The 14,284-nt window shown below is 33.5% G+C and overlaps 1 protein-coding gene across 1 annotated transcript in view; it reads right to left on the bottom strand.

Moving 5' to 3' along the window:
• Nucleotides 1-14,284, bottom strand: part of LOC132091776 (protein eva-1 homolog A-like) — a 37,417-nt gene that overhangs the window by 20,233 nt on the left and 2,900 nt on the right. Inside the window, exons 2-4 of the mRNA XM_059497884.1 lie at nucleotides 4,879-5,096; nucleotides 2,573-2,696; nucleotides 1,725-1,877 (exon numbers count right to left, since the gene is read on the bottom strand). Of these exons, the coding sequence (XP_059353867.1) occupies nucleotides 1,725-1,877; nucleotides 2,573-2,696; nucleotides 4,879-5,096 (495 nt within the window). The remainder of the gene's footprint in view (nucleotides 1-1,724; nucleotides 1,878-2,572; nucleotides 2,697-4,878; nucleotides 5,097-14,284) is intronic.

Genomic DNA, 14,284 nt, shown 5'->3' with positions numbered 1-14,284 from the left:
CAAATCTACAAGAACACTGTTTTAGTTCGAAGTCTTTTGGTAACTTATTCTTGACGTGAATAATATAAATAATAAAAATAATATAATACTAATAATATAACTTGAACTGGCTGCTGTGTTAACCGTAAACTATGATTAAAAGCTTTTTGTGTAAAATTCACTTTCACATGACAATAACCTGCCAATAACCTGCCGATCAGAAGATATTAAACTTGCAGGTCTCAACCTCATTATCTACTAACAAAACACATTTACTGTAACACACCCACAGAAACCGCACATACAACATGACAAACACTGAAGGAAAGGGTCGAGCTGCAGCCAAATGTGTCCCCCTCAACTGTGTGAGTCTGCAGTGAACTGATATCAATCCACACACACAGACACACACACACACACACACACACACGTTTGTTTTTGTGAAAAGTGGGTTCATCCCATAGGCGTAATGTTTTTTATACTGTACAAACTGTATATTCTATGGCCCTACACCAACCCTACACCTAACCCTAACCCTCACAGGAAACTTTGTGCATTTTTACTTTCTCAAAAAAACTCATTCTGTATGATTTATAAGCGTTTTGAAACATGGGGACATGGGTTATGTCCTCATAAGTCACCCTCTCCTTGTTATACCTGTGTCATACCCATGTCATTATACAGAGTTGTGTCTTGATATGTCACAAAAACGTGCACACACACACACACACACACACACAGAGACCCTACAGCACCTGTGTGAATGTGAATGGTATTGCCTGATGTCAGGTGTGTGGTTTCACTGCTTTATTTCTTCTGTTTCTACATGTTTGTGTTTGTATCTGTGTGTGTGTGGGAAATGACGCCGTCAATCCGTCTTATTGTTACTCTTCCAGCATCAAAGCTGAAAAGCCTGTGGTTTTGTGGCTGTTTTGTGGCATGGGTGTGTGTATCTAAAGGGTTCTGCTCTGCCAGGAACATGCTTGAATTCAAGGAAACGTCTGGGATGTGTGGGAGGAAATTCAGTTCAAGAACGTCATTCTCTTTTTGTCTTGAGATGAGTAGCAGCTAATCTCATCTCCTCTTACACTCCTGGAGGCTGTGTGTGTGTGTGTGTGTAAAAATGTTGAATACATATATAACCTATTTGTATTTTATAATACTTCTTATATTAATTCATCAATTCATTTATATTATATTACTTTTATGTAAATATGTTTGATGATTTAACAAGATGTTTGTAACTTAAGCTGGCAGTTCTTGGTCAAAATAATGTGTATATATATATTTATAAGTATTTACATTTAACTAAATGACATTTTATGATGCAAATCTTTTATATAAAATATAAAAAATGTGCAAATGAATGCAATAATTATTTAAAAGTTCTCAAAAATAAAGAAAGATGTGCATTCTTCATTGACCAGGCTATTGTATCCTGACTAATGAAAACTGCACAAAATCCAGTCAGATTGGAGATGGTAAACAGAGTTAGCCATTTAACTACTGCCATCTTTGTGTGTAACATTCATTTGTGTGTAATGGGCAATAAGACTAGAATGGTTTGAGACTGGAACTTATACCCTAAATCCAAATCTATCAGGGATTTTCCACAAGGAACGAGTTTGCAAAAAAAGACCTTTAAAAATAAATCGCACATGAGGTCTATATAGCGTAAAGTAGCATATTTGTCATAAGTTTAGAGCTGAATCTGGTGAAAATGAGAAATGAGTTTGAGCTCTTACCGACAGATGGCGCCCTCCGGTGGTGTGGAGGACACTCCAGCGTTCCCTGTTGTGTGCGGCCGAACATGGCTGAATAAACCGTGATTTGCATCCCCACCTTACAGCCCAACCGCAGGCGCTCGCCTTCACACACCACTTTACTCTTAAACTCACCTAGAGAGAGAAAACATACACAGTCATGATGAAACAACATTCACAACTCTTTTTACTTAAAAAAAAAAAAAAAAAAAAAAAACCCGCAGGAAACAAACATTGGTATCATTACGTTTTTAAAAGAAATCTCTTCTGCTCATCATGAATACAGTAAAAACAGTCATATTGTGAAATAGTATTGCAATTTAAAATAAAAGTTTTCTATTTAAATATATTTTAAAATTTAATTTATTCCTTATAATCATATTTCACAATATTTTTTTTTTTACGGTATTTTTAATCAAGTAAATGCAGCCTTGGTAACAATAATTAATAAAAATGAGTAAAGCACACGACAAAATTACTAAAGAAAATGTTCTAAAATGAAAGAAAATTGAAAACAATTCAAAACATCTTTAAAAAAACCTATAATAGTTTGTAAATTATATGAAAACAACAGCTGGGCAGGACTTTTTTATCCACTTAATCATGAATAATGTGTGTTTGAGGGCTTGGTGATGTCAGCCGGATGTATTAACAAAGAAAATAAAATTTTCATTTCGACCCGTAACTGAGGTGCAGAGCTTTATTTTTCAGACTTGCATGAAAGGAAGAACAGAAGTGGACAGATTTCTCTGCTCAGCTACCAGAACACAATAACCTGCTGAAAACAAGTGATGGAGGAGAAAGAAAGTCTGTGTGTGTGTGTGACTCACTAGGTTTGCACTTGAACTGCACACTGAGGTATTTGCTGACGGTGGGACAGGGGTCCGTCCCAAACAAACGACTGTTGACAAGAACCTGACACGTCCGCCTGTCCTCACATTCATCCAGCATCTTCTGCAGGGAGACAGACAGACAGCATGTTTTTATTCAGGTTCATACATTCCATGCCTTTTCATTTTCCCGCAGTAGATTCCTTCCCTCCAGCCAGAAAAACACAGCGAGTGTAATTGTACTCCAGCACACAGTGCTGTACATGTGTGTGTTTACAGCATGTGGTTTTAGTGAGTGTGCAAGTGTAAATCACGAGTGTGTGTGCTGTCAGAGCTACTGTCACATAAATCAGATTCACACACACTTTCATCAGCTATGTCTGGATATTAAATACATTTAATGCACAAAAACAGCCTCATTATGATACTGTGCAACACACACTGTAAATTCAAACTGTACACACTCACAAGAAAGAAGATTTGGAAAAATTTTAATCTACTAAAGTCAACATGAAACAGTTTTCACAACCCTTTTACTTCTTTAATCTGACTTATTTCTGAGTGAAACATAATAATATGCAACAAGAAAAAAAGATTCATTCATCTGGTGCTGTTCTTGTTAAAATTAAAACTATTAAAAACCATTTTCATTTATTGAAATAAAGCTAAAATTAGGAATATTAGATGAAACACTTAAGACTTAGGAAAATAATTAACAAAAAATAAAAAATTTGAAAATAAGATGAAAATGAAAATAAGAAACAGAGCCTTGGCAAGTGAAAGAAATTTAAGTTGAAGTACTAAAATGACCTAAACTAAAACCGAAATAAAAAATACAATTAAAGCTTAATATATATATATATATATATATATATATATATATATATATATATATATATATATATATATATATATATATATATATATATATAGTACAGACCAAATGTTTGGAAACATTACTATTTTTAATGTTTTTGAAAGAAGTTTCTTCTGCTCATCAAGCAGATATTTGATCAAAAATACAGAAAAAACAGTAATATTGTGATATATTATTACAATTTAAAATAATTGTTTTTAAATTTATTATACTTTAAATTATCATTTATTTCTGTGATGCAAAGCTGAATTTTTAGGATCATTATCACATGATCCTTTAGAAATCATTCTAATATGATGATTCATTATCAAAGTTGGAAACAGTTCTGCTGCTTAATATTTTTTCAGAACATGTGATACTTTTTTAGGATACTTTGATGAATAAAAAGTAAAAAAAAAAAAAAAAGAAGCCATGTTTTTTTAAATATAAATATTTAGTAATAACAATATACACTACTGGTCAGTAATTTAGGGTCAGTATATTTTTTCTTTCTTTAATTTTAAATAAAATCAATACTTTTATTCAACAAGGATGTTTTCAATTGATAAAAAGTGATAGTAAAGAAAATATATTATTAGGATATATATTATTAGAATTTTTTTTTTTTTTTAATAAATGCAGTTCTTTTTAACCTTTTATTCATCAAATATATATTAGACAGCAGAACTGTTTCCAACACTCATAATAAATCAGAATATTAGAATGATTTCTAAATGATCATGTGATAGACTGGATGTTACATGTGACACTGAAGGCTGGAGGAATGATGCTGAAAATTCAGCTTTGCATCACAGAAATAAATTATTTTTTTAAAGTATATTCAAATAGAAAACTATTATTTTAAGTTGTAATAATATTTCACAATATTACTGTTTTTTCTGTATTTTTGATCAAATAAATGCAGGCTTGATGAGCAGAAGAAACTTCTTTCAAAAACATTAAAAATAGTAATGTTTCCAAACTTTTGGTCTGTACTGTATATATATATATATATATATATATATATATATAAACATAAAAACTGACATTAAAAATAACTAAATCAAAGCCTAAATAAAAACCTTAAACAATAACTAATAAGATGTCAAAAGCACAAAACAAAATGAAACTTAAAAAATAAAGTAAAATGAAAGCCAAACAGAAATATTTATAAAAAAAATAAAAATTACAAAAGCACAAAACAAAATGACAAAAACCTAACCTTAACTGAAATTAAAAAACATTTAAGTTAAAAGAAATATACAAATATATATTATTTATATAAACATAAAAATATAAAACAATTATATAATAGGAATATTTAAATGACAAAAGAACCTAAAACATTAAAAAAATGTTTTTTTAAATAATATGAAAACTGAAATCTAAAAATAAATATTAATAAATAGTATATAAATAATACTAAATGAGATTTCTTATCACTATTTACCTGCAAGGATGTGGACACATGACAGGAAGTGATGTCATGCACTGAGAATGTTCCAGCACTGCTATAAGGGGAAGGGCACGGAGGTGAGTGGGCGGGGTCTGTTCTGCCGTAGAAAGCCGATTGGATGGTGATGGAGGTTCTGGGCGGACAGCGAACAGTCAGAAATTCTCCGTCACACGCCTGTTCGGTGTAATTCCTCAGCACACTCGACAAATAACCTTCCATGGAAAGAAACAAACACATCCATAAGATAATCCATCCATACACATCCATGATAATCTCACATCTCATCAGCAAATTCTGAAGAAAACTGAATTTGCGATCAGTCAATGATATGTGTCCCTATGTGGTTGCTAAGGTCTATATTAAATGGTTCATATCAGACAAAAACAGTACGGTTCAACGTTTGCTTTCAGTTTCTGTTTATGCAGCTGCAACAAAGAAAGTGTTTTTTCCTGACAGTTCAACTCCAAAGCGGAAAGAAGCCATTCAACATCGCTTCCGTGTTGAGTGAATGATGTAAGTTCTGTTTGCCAAAGGAATAATGGAAACACACACACACACACACACACACACACACACACACAAAGCACTAAACATTACCTCAATATACACACAACTAGCCCAGACCTGCAGGGACCGGACCACCAAAGCCTCCAACACACACACACACACAGACGCACACACACACACACACACACACGCACGCACTGAGGATTATAGATTTCTAAATATATTGAAAGTACCGTTTTTTATATATATATATATAAAAAAAAAAAAATATATATATATATATATATATATATAAATTTTTTGGGAAAAAAAAACAGTTTACTGTTGCATTAAATGAATCATTTAGGTAAGAATGATTTGATGAACTATTAATATATAATTTTATTCTAATGTGTGGAAAACCTTGAGTATTTGATTGACACTTTGATTGCTTGATTGTTTTAAATAGATTTTTACTTCTTGCATTAAGGTTTTAAATCTTTTTAAATGGAAACAATAGCTAATTCAACTTATAAAGTAATTTTTTTAATTGATAAATATCAAGATTCACTATTAAAAATTTCGGGGTAAGTAACATTTTCAAAATGTTTTTTAAAGAAGTCTTCTTATTCTTACAGAAGCTGCATTTATCTGATCAAAATACAGTAAAAACAATAACATTGTGAAATATTATTATAATACAAAATAAAGTTAATTGTACATTTTATATTTGAATGTATTTGAAAATGTAATTTATTCCTGTGATCAAAGCTGTATTTTCAGCATTATTACGTAATGTTGAGGAGTTTAAAACCTGTTAACCTGCACCAGAACGCCCTCGTCCTCAAAGCCTCTCCCACACGCACATGCCAGTGATTATGAATAGATTAAATGAAACAGGACAAATTTAATCTTGACAAACTATGTATCATTATAAAGATTTAAGCCTCAAGCATCGACGACAGATCGCTGTTTTTCAATGGAAAGCTTATAAAGACTGTATTTGCTACATTTGTGTAAGCAGTTCACATAAAAAAACGCTGAAATGAAATGAAATGAAAACGCTGTACATACCAGATCCGTGGTAATAACGAGTCATAAACACATCCACAGCTGTAAATCCCGGTTTAGTTAGAAAGGTAAGGGTCCACTGAACGACATCTCATGGAGCACGTTTAGTCCAACGAAGCAATAACGTTGTAATATGGATCATAATTCCTTTGTTTACATTTCATTTCTTCAGTGACAGAACTGTTTGTGTCCGTTATGGAATAACTCACCGTCGAAAACTGCGTCTTGGTAGTAAAAACACGGCACGGTTTTGCAGCGTACAGTGTCACAAACAGAATGAGGCGATCCACCGGAAAAAAAGAATGAATGAAAAATAGGCGGAAGATAGTTTATTTGAATTTGGCGCTCTCTCCTGAGAGCTGGTGACGCGCTCTGACGCACCTGTCAGCTGATGGAGGCGGAACTTACAGCGATCGCAAATTCCTGTCTTTCTTTTTATTTTAGAGAGTTTTTATATATGTGAGAGTGTGTTTTATGTTGAATGTGAATGTATTTGCATGATTACCATCTGTTTGAGTGCAAATCAGCCCAAATCAGATCGCTATTACTGAATGGTCACGGCTATCAAAGTGAACGCGTCTATATGAATAGAGAGAGTGGATTATTTACTTCGGCACATTTGTGTTATTACCATCTGTATAAGTGGCCATCAGCACATCAGCACTTATTTGCATCGTAATTCATTGTAAAATATGCATCTCTAGCAATCTCAGGATGTTCTATATTGGCAAACAATGTTAAATCTTTTTTTATTTTTCTTATTATTCTTATTTTTCTTACTCAAATTATTCTTATTGTATTTTTCTAGTGCTCAAATAAATCATTTATATGATGTCTAAGTTTCTGTCTAGTGTTTTATAATTGAAAAAAACTATGCAGTGGTATGTTTACTGACTAAATAGTTTGTAGAAGCCTTCAATACTATTGGGAAATATATTTTCTTATATTGGGGGGGGGGGGGGGGGGGGGGGGTAGACATAGTCTCAGAAAAACATTTGCAGGAGTCTCATTTTTCATGATATTTTATTCAGATTTGAAATAGAAACTCATGAGACATGTGGCTTTCAACCCATTACTTTTCTAGATTGCTCCAGGACTTATTTCATGTATTTTTATATCAAATAAAAAAATATTTAAGAGTGGTAAAAAAAATTCAAGGCACTTCAGTGTCTATAACTTTTAATATTTTTGAGCATTATCAAATCTGGTTGATAAAAAGTGAAGCCCAAAGGGTCTTCTTTCTAAAGACACCACAATTATGTTTGTAACACACTGAAGTAGGAAACTATTACAATTATAAGTTAGTTAGAGCACTTTCAGCTGTGAGTCCCCTGGCTAACAGGTTAAATGAGCCTCAGATAAATGTCACACAGAGCTACTCGAATGCACTCATAATGATGTGTTTCAGATGAATATATATATATATATAAATATGTATATATTTATTTATATTTAGATTTTTTTATATATTTTCTGTTTTACTTATTTTGTCATTTTATTTATAATTTTAAAAAATATTTATAGTTATCTTTATATTATTTTATAAAATAAAACTAAATAAATGCATTAAATATTTCATTTTCCTATTTATATTATATTTACTTCAGTTTATATTTAGTACTTTTATCACCTTTAAACATATCTTATATAACTAACATGTTTGATTTTGCAAGTTATTATAATTATTCAGTCACTGTTCATTTCTATTTTCTGATCCAGTTTTTTTTAAATATAATTGCCTTTAATTACATTCTGTGATTCATGTCCAATAATGAGTTAAGATGATGTTACAAGATCAATTCCATTCAATTTTTTTTTCCTTTTCATTTTGAGTTTTAGTAATTTTGTTATGTGCTTTTTTAACATTTCTGTTTAGCTTGATTTATATTTATTCAGTTTATATTAGTTTAGTATGATACACTATTGTTACATGACTTTTGTCAAGTGGAACCCATTTACAATTACTTACTTATTTTTCACTTCTAATATCTATCGCAGTGTTTTTAAATAATTTTATGTCCAATGAGTCAAGGGGATGTTACAAAGTTATAATAGATCTATGCCAAGCTGAGTGCATTGCATTGTGGGATAGAGTGTTACTGCAAAAATAGTATGACAAGCAAGGGACTACTAGAGACGGCTATTCAGAACAGAGCCTAAAAAGAGGATGAAATGGAGAAAGTGGAAGTGACCTGTCATGTGCTCAGTAATATGATGTGAGGGGGTAAAAAGGGGGTCATTTACGCAGTGCCCTAAAACACAGGATCCGAATGAGAAATGGTCAGTAGGAAAAGACAGAAAGCTGGCCGTGTGTGTGTTAGTTGTGCTGGAGTTCCCTCTGTTTAAATGATGCTGTGCTCTGATTGGTGGAGAGAGATGACGGCTGAATACCACACGTCTACAGAATAAAGTGAAGCAAAACACAATTAACACATCGACACGCACAATCCAGTGTGTGAGTGTGGAGTTCAAAGACTTTTAAAATATTATTTTACATGAAGTCTCTTCTGCTCAACAAGGGTGCATTTATTTGATCAAAAATACAGTGAAATAATACTACAATTTAAAATAGCTGTGTTCTACTGTAATATATTTTCAAATGTACTTTTTTTTCCCTGTGATGTAAAGCTGTATTTTAAGCATCATTACTCCAGTCTTCAGTCTCACAAATAAATATATTCTGATTTGCTGCTCAAGAAACACTTCTGTTTATTTTCAGTGGTGAAAACAGTTGTGCTGCTTCATATTTTTGTGGAAACAGTGATATGTTTTTCTCAGGATTCTTTTATGACTAGAAAGTTTTGAAAAAAAAAATTTTTTTTTAACTTTATTCAAAATGTCTTTGCTGTCACATTTGATAAATCTAATGCATTCTTACAGAATAAAAGTAGGAATCTATTTTGAACAGTATGTAAGTTCATTAACACGTGCATTTAATGTGCCAAGGCCCAAGCGGAGCGGATAATCGTTTTTAGTCCTCAGAAAGTCTTTACTGTAGCTTTAACTCACTGGAGCGGCACTAAAGCACTTCTACTGCCGCCGGTGATAATTTTGGAAAATTATAGAGCGGAGTTTGACATGAGAGGAGATATTGAGAAGGAATTCCCTCAAAACCCAAACACAGCTGTGAAGAAAAGATCTCCAGCCAACAGGAAGCACAAACACACCCTGAACCACACGCCGAACACTCGCGGGGAAAACACTGCACTCACATCAACACTCAAAATAAGTCGATGATTTAGTTTAAAAACTGCCATTAACCTCAGGATGACCTCACATGACCTCAGAGAACAGGAAACACACTACAGTGTGTGTGTATGTGTTCTTGTTTTTGTGACATATCAGGACACAACTCTGTATAATGACATGGGTATGACACAGGTATTACAAGGAGAGGGTGACTTATGAGGACATAACCCATGTCCCCATTTTTCAAAACGCTTATAAATCATACAGAATGAGTTTTTTGAGAAAGTAAAAATGCACAAGGTTTCCTGTGAGGGTTAGGGTTAGGTGTAGGGCCATACAATATACAGTTTGTACAGTATAAAAACCATTACACCTGTGGGATGTCCCCACTTTTCTCAAAAACAAACGTGTGTGTGTGTGTGTGTGTGTGTAGAGAGAGAGAGAGAGAGAGAGTGTGTGTGTCAACATGGCACTACAATAGAGATTAGTAACGGCTAATGAATTAAACACAGAGATCAGCTGAAGGAGCTTAGATTAGATATAAGTGTTTCAAGGAATATTTCACCCAAAAATAATGTACAAAATCTGTTGTTATTGATTCACTCTCATACGGTTTCAAACTTCCCCTGCAGCAGTTAGCAAATGATGATTTGTATTTTGGGGGAAATCAAACTTAAAGGAACAGTTCACCCAATCATTTCTATTTTTATTTCTTTCCAAAAATGTAATACTTTATTTCTTCTGCTGAGCAGAAAAAGAAGATATGTTAAAGATGAAGAGCCGAACAGGTGACTTCCAGTGAAAGTCAACTGGAGCCAACATTCTTTAAAATATCTTTTTATGAAATGTCTTCTGATTTCTCTCATTCGTTTGATTTGATGTTCAGCTGAATAACAAACACCAGAAAGTCCCGAAACAGGTTGTTTCTCTAGTTTTAGAGATACACATGTACCGTTTACACTTGTGACATCATAACGGAGATGAACAAACGAAAATGTTTTTTTGCAGTCATTTAATCATCTGGTTGAACTGGAAAAAATGTCTACATAGTAGGAAGGTTACAATTGCAAATGAAAACTGAAGTTAAACTAAAAATGATGAAAAATGAAGTCAAAGATAATTTAATTAAGTAACATGTAAATCAAAATAGCTTTTGCTTACTTAAAATGTAACAACAACAATACAAAAGAATATTAAATAACATTGTAAAGGATAGTTCACTCAAAAAGACATTTCTGTCACCATTTACTCACCCTCATGTAGTTCAAAACCTACAAGACTTTGGTTAATAATCAAATTAATATTCAATGAAAGAAAGACATTTCTGTCCCTCTGCTTAAAGTCCAGGTAATCAAAATATAGAAGATCCAAAAAGATAATAAAGACATTACAAAAACAAACCCATATGAATGGAACAGTTTAATCCATGTCTGGTGATGAGATACAGTCACTTTATATGGCAAACTGATTTACATCTAAACAATGATCGACACATACTCATATGCTAACACGGAAGCGTTACGCTCAATACATGTGTGTTTATATGTGAATAAAAGCCTAAATTAAATATTTCAATGATGACGAGACAGAAAATCTTAGGCTTCATTAATAAAATGACGTCCTGCCCACACACAGTCGATCGCAAGCACAACCCCCTAACCCTTTTTTAAATTAGCCTGACAGGTCCAGTTTTTGTCTGCTGACTGTCGTATAAGAGGCTTGTGTTAAAATTTCTCCTTTTATTGCCAGGTATGTTTACACATACCAAACAAATTCCTCGTATGTGTAAACATACCTGGCAATAAAAGCTCATTCTGATTCTGATTCTGAAATAAGGTAAACAGAACTCCAATCTCTTCCTGAAGATCCCAAAAAAGTCAGTTGGTGCCTCTGTTCGCTCAGAGAAGCTGTCAGTCTCAGCTGTCAATCATGATGTCACACACTCCCATTTTCACAGCATCACATAACTAACTAAAACCAAACTTATTTAAAAAGCGAACACCCTAACCTACATCAGCGTGCACCCACTGCTCCGGGTGTGTGTTCATAGTGTGTGTGTGTGTGTGTTCACTGCTGTGTGTGTGCACTTTGGATGGGTTAAATGCAGAGCACGAATTCTGAGTGTGGGTTACCATACTTGGCTGTATGTCACGTCACTTTCACTTTTTTTCACTTAACAGGCAGTGATGTAGAAACGGTGGGCGGAGCTAAACAGACAGTGATGTGTATATATATATATATATATAACCACACTATTACACACATTCCACAAGTTGTCGTTTCAAGATACTGTCAGATCAGCTTCAATATAAGCTGTTTTTAGACTAACGAGAAATTTTTGAGTTTTAAAAATTACTGGATGTTTTTAGAGTACATGACCTCTTATATGTCAAAAGACCAAAGGAATTTAGATTTCTCAGTTCATGACCCCTTTAAGAAAAAATACAGTTGAGTTTTTGAATGTGCAGTTTAAATGCATGTAAATCTGAAACCACACAAAATAATAAACCAGAGTGTAGCAAAGAGGAAAAAAAGAGTGATTTGATGGCTATTTTTCTCTATGAGTGAGAGAGTTTTAAAGGACCAGGATGTGATCAACTTAACAAAAGCTCCTTGTTCTCCTCTCTTCTCCAGTTCTGCTGTGAAGGAGACCAGCTCTCTTCTCTTTTTCTGCTTCTGTTTTCTCTCATTGCTCATTTATATATTCATCTAAATCTTTCCTTTGTAAAAATATGAATCTGTAGATGTGTAACAGCTGATAGAGTGGTCCTTTAGCATTCCCACTCATATCAGCAGCTCTGCTCCAATATAACATCACATGATAAACATCTACAATAATATAACGCACAAATATTTATCTAATCAGAATACACTGCAACTTTTAAACTCATGCTGTAGTTACAACTATCAGCATGTTAAGCGATGTTGGATATTGAGAGAAACAAAGCTGATTTTATTTCTGCAGCACTATAGAATCAGCAAACAGATATTAAAATAATGTATATATACACTGTATAGCTAATTTTCTCAAAAGTTTTAGAAGATCTGAAGTGTCTTAAACTCTGCTACAGATTGGCCAAGATCCTTGCAATCAAAAAATCTCTTATCAGATTCTTCCAAATTGATCTGATCTTTATAGGGATATGCTATACCCATGTCATTATACACATTTGTGTCCTCATAAACCATACCAGTAGACACACACACACACAGGTTTCCATGTCTCATAGGCTGATTCAAAATCCTACCCCTAATACAAAACCTTCTGAATTTTTGGATTTTCCAAAAACTGCATTCTGTAAGATTTCTAAGCTCTTTTTCTCATGGGCCCCAAAAAATGTCCCCAGCAAGGTCCAAATTTACAGGTTTTTCTATCCATACTATGTAGAAAATAACAAGACCACACACACGCGCGCACACACATACACACACTTCTGTAATAGACATAACAACCCAAGCACAGGATGTGCTCAGACACAACTCACCTCTGTGTGTGTGTGTGTGTGCGCGTGTGTGTGTGTGTGTGTGTGTGTGTGTGTGTGTGTGTGTGTGTGTGTGTGCGTGTGTGTATGTGTGTGAGGTGTTTTGAAAAAGTGCTCAACATACGTTATGTGGATTGCCAGTACATCGCTGTTTAGGGGTTTTCTAGCTGGTTTCTGAGCGACTGCTTACTGCTTATTTAATACTCTCTAGTCAATATTCTGGTCTCTAGATAGGGCTTCAGAACATCCTTCAATGTAGGTTTTTCACCTGTTTTCCAGCACAACTCTCCTCAACAAGACAGATGATTTTAGGAATCATTCATATACAGGATGATTTCAGGCTTTGGGGTTTATTCCAACTCCACAGTCATAAATCAAACCCTATATATGAACAGTAATGAGTGTGATGCTTGATTGGGCAAACACTGATAATTAATAGCACAATAAAGATAAGTGTGTATGTGAAAGAGGTCCAGATGTGAAAAAGGGGCTTGGTGTTTGGAAAAGGGGGTCTTTTCTACAAACAGAAGGCAGTGGTTTCATGTTCCACCTCCGGAACAAAGATCCTGAGAAAACACACACACACACACACACACACGCACACACACACACACACACACTCACACACACACACACACACACACACGCACACGCACACACACACGCACACACCTCTAACCTCTAACCTTTCTGAATTACCAAGGTTTTTAGAGCGCCCCTCACCTCAGCTAAACTCTCTCTGATTTCAAGCATTTACTCTCGTCCATCAGTGAGATTTTTCCATCTTGGCTGCGAGAGATTGGACTCGTAATGTGACCACAGTCATCAGCATTTGGTGACAGATGAATTAATAAAGAAAATATTTATTGCCAAAAATATTTACACTTTCACAGACAGTCCAATTCAGAAGCAGGGTTACTATAAAAAGGCATTTTCGGTAATTTAAAAATCAAATAAATGTTAATAGAAATAAAATATATTTTAAAAAATGCAACATCTTTATCATTGAAATTCAGTTTAACTAAATATTAAACTGTTTAACTAAATATTAAACTAAGTACTAAAATAACTAAAAAAATGTATAAACTATTTTTTTATTAATAAAATATAAAATTATACATAAATTATAAAATTATAATAAAAACTAGGCCTATATGAAACAACACTGATTT

Source organism: Carassius carassius, chromosome 18 (genome assembly GCF_963082965.1).
Source record: "Carassius carassius chromosome 18, fCarCar2.1, whole genome shotgun sequence".
Taxonomy (NCBI): Eukaryota; Metazoa; Chordata; class Actinopteri; order Cypriniformes; family Cyprinidae; genus Carassius; species Carassius carassius.
Note: the sequence above shows the minus strand (reverse complement) of the source record. Positions and strands in the feature narration are given on the sequence as shown.